The 2,967-nt window shown below is 33.0% G+C and overlaps 1 protein-coding gene across 1 annotated transcript; it reads left to right on the top strand.

Moving 5' to 3' along the window:
* The first annotated feature begins 1,220 nt into the window (after positions 1 to 1,220).
* On the top strand, positions 1,221 to 2,712 carry LOC117114114 (interleukin enhancer-binding factor 2-like). Its single transcript, XM_033257662.1, has 3 exons — positions 1,221 to 1,324; positions 1,830 to 2,012; positions 2,614 to 2,712. Exons 1-3 carry the CDS (start codon positions 1,267 to 1,269, stop codon positions 2,694 to 2,696), a joined length of 324 nt encoding a protein of 107 aa, XP_033113553.1. The 5' UTR covers positions 1,221 to 1,266; the 3' UTR covers positions 2,697 to 2,712.
* The last annotated feature ends 255 nt before the right edge of the window (positions 2,713 to 2,967 follow it).

Below are 2,967 nucleotides of genomic sequence, written 5' to 3'. Positions count from 1 at the left end.
CTTTTTAAAGACTCAAGGAACAAATTTAGATGTACAGTGTAGGCCTACGACCATACAGGCCGCCCAGACCTCCTCCTGCTATTACTAGGCATAGGCCGTAGCCTGGCCTAGTTATGAAATCATCGCATGATTTTACCTGTCTGCATGCTCCGACCAAAAAGGACGTCAGTGACTGTATTCCCTCTCGAATGCTGAAATGTTTATTTGTTTGACGAAAGTCTATCAATATAGCATTACAAACAAGTTCTCTCTAACACAATAGCTATTCATCGTATCCGTACTGCTAATGTTAGATGAGTTAAACGTGTACTGCAGGAGCAAAAATCAGCATGCGCACAGCTAAATGTAAATACGCACACGTATACTGATCATATCACTATAGCAACCAATGACTGCTACAACAGTTGGTTATAAAAAACTAAAATTAAAAGACGGCGATTGACTTATAAAGCAATTAGTAGAGCATGCATCGTACACTAAACGGAAAATTATTATACTTAGGTTAGATTTAATGCATTCAAAAATTTCCTTCGGGCGTTGCAGGCCCTCAGGAAATTTTTTCAAGCAGTAAATCTAACCTTCGTAGAATAATTTTCCTATAGTGTACTATGCAGAGCTCTACTAATTGCTTAGTAGTTAGTTGGGATTGTGGGTTTTAGAAATCTAGTCATAGCCTTATGTATGTGAAAAATAGCTAGACAGCCCCACACAAATACAGTACAGCTATTCTTGGTACCAGAAAATTTACATTAGATTTGGTTTAAAGATTGAATATACAGTAACTGCTTCCACTCAATTACTCCCAATATTTTTGTTCCTTGTATAATTATAAAAATCCATACTATATAAAAAATATTTATATTACACATCCGATGTACCAAAAGCTAAATATTTCTTTGAAGGACTGAAAGCAAGCCTAAAGAATAGCATGTTCTAATTGGACAAAGATAGAAGGCTTGGCAACATATCAAGGGAACCATCTGAAAATTGTTAATTCTGCATTCTTGTATTACCCCTTCATTATTATTTGTCTTATAGAAGTCAGTGTTGATTGGTACTGTGTCATCTAAGACATAGCAAAACAAAATTAGATGCGATAACAAAGCTAGTTTAAACAGATCTTCCAGAAATGACTTCTTGCTACTTGGAACTTCTGACATATAATACCATGGAATTTGTTATCTGTTAATGTATGCAAATTGTTAATATTCATTTTGGCAGCAAGTGGATGACGTGAAGCAAGTTGGTTCCCATAAGAAAGGCACGATGATGGCCAGTAACGTTGTGGCAGACCTAGTAGTTGTTCTTCGTACCCTTCCGACAGGTAACGTTAAATCGCTATTTATTATTAGTGTATTTTACTATTAATTGTAAGTCCAGCTTGATTTTAAGTCCAAGTATAACCCCAGAGTTTTTCATTTTATTTATTTTGTCTTAAAGCTAAAAGGCTCCAGAGAAAAAAATTAATATTTTGATACGATGTACAACTGATTTTTCTAAGACACAAAAATCATATTTTGATGAAAAACTCGGAAACGGTTAAGCAGATACAGATTTCTGAATATTAAAAAACTGGGGGAAAAATAATACAGGTTTTGTAAATTGGCTGGACATGATTGCGAACATTATACTAAAATACTGTCCAGTGGATTGATTGAGAAACATAAACATAATAAAAACACATTAAAATTGGATAGAATTACTCTTAAATATATTATTTATATCAATAATTTTTTAAAAGAATGCAGCTGGGCTGCAAATGATAATAATGAACTATAAGAATATGAAATAATATTAAATTATAATATTTATCTTGACGATGGTTGCAGTTGAGGCTGTGGAAGCACTTGGTCAGAAGATCACTGAAGGAGTGAAGGCTCTAGACCCAAACGAGGTGATGACAATGTTACCAACAGAGGCTGGTTGTGAGATAAGCTCATCGGACGCCAGTGTTAAGATTATAGTCACTACCATTCCATCAAACCTGAAGAAGCTGGATCCCGACATGCATCGTAAGTTAATATTTAGACAACCGTAATTGAAAAGTCGGTAAAGCCTCAGAATATATAGTGCCGCTACAGTATGGTGAGCAAAATTTTGAATGATGTTGTTTAAGTATGGAGTGTGGTGTTGCAAGTGTTTAATGTAGTGTGCAGTTATAATTCTGTGTTTTTTTTAAAGATGAATATTCAGAGTCAAAACTGTAATCAAGCTATCTTTTATTTTTAAAAAAAGTGGGAAAACAATTAATTTTTTGGCAGTTTAAAACTGAATTGTGAGATTTAGATGACAGAAGCAAAAATTGCAAACACTCAAATGAAAGCAAACCAGTTCAAGAGAAACTCAATTGAATTTTAATGTCATTAAAACATAAAAAAGCGATAGTGAGCAAGGTATTTAAAGACTTCTAATAACATTCTATAAACTATATTCCATAATAATTTTTTGAGAGATAATTTTCAAAGCTATTAGTTGAGACTGCAGATGGCCATCTATAAACTAATTCTGATTACTGGCTTTGGAAGTGAAATTATCTTTTTTTCATGTAGTTTTTAGTATTAGTTGAAGTATTCCTTTAAATATTTTGTAAATTTTATTTGACTTTCTCTACAGTACCGCAAAAAATGATGCAAGCATCATTAGCAGCTATAAGGCATGCAAGATGGTCCGAGGAAAATGCAAGCCATTCCAGGTAAGGCCACTGTTGTTAAAGATCTTGTGTACATTCATTGAAAGTATAATAAATTAATAAAACAGAAAGTTTAATCACATAATTTAGTTGAATATATTAGTAGTAAAATCCAAAGAAAAATTGTATCTTAACAGATGAAAAACAAAGATAATAACAATAATGGTAGTGGTAAAAGACATCAATAGGTAGAAAGGCCCTAAAAAAGTTTATGAGGAAATTATCAGGATTGGGTGAACATAAGTTTAAAAATGTATTTATAGATGAGGCATGCCATT

Source organism: Anneissia japonica, unplaced genomic scaffold, assembly GCF_011630105.1.
Source record: "Anneissia japonica isolate Jap-2015-1 unplaced genomic scaffold, ASM1163010v1 scaffold35584_len2967_cov196, whole genome shotgun sequence".
NCBI classification, from domain to species: domain Eukaryota; kingdom Metazoa; phylum Echinodermata; class Crinoidea; order Comatulida; family Comatulidae; genus Anneissia; species Anneissia japonica.
The sequence above is the reverse complement of the archived record's forward strand: the minus strand, read 5'-3'. Positions and strand labels throughout refer to the sequence as shown.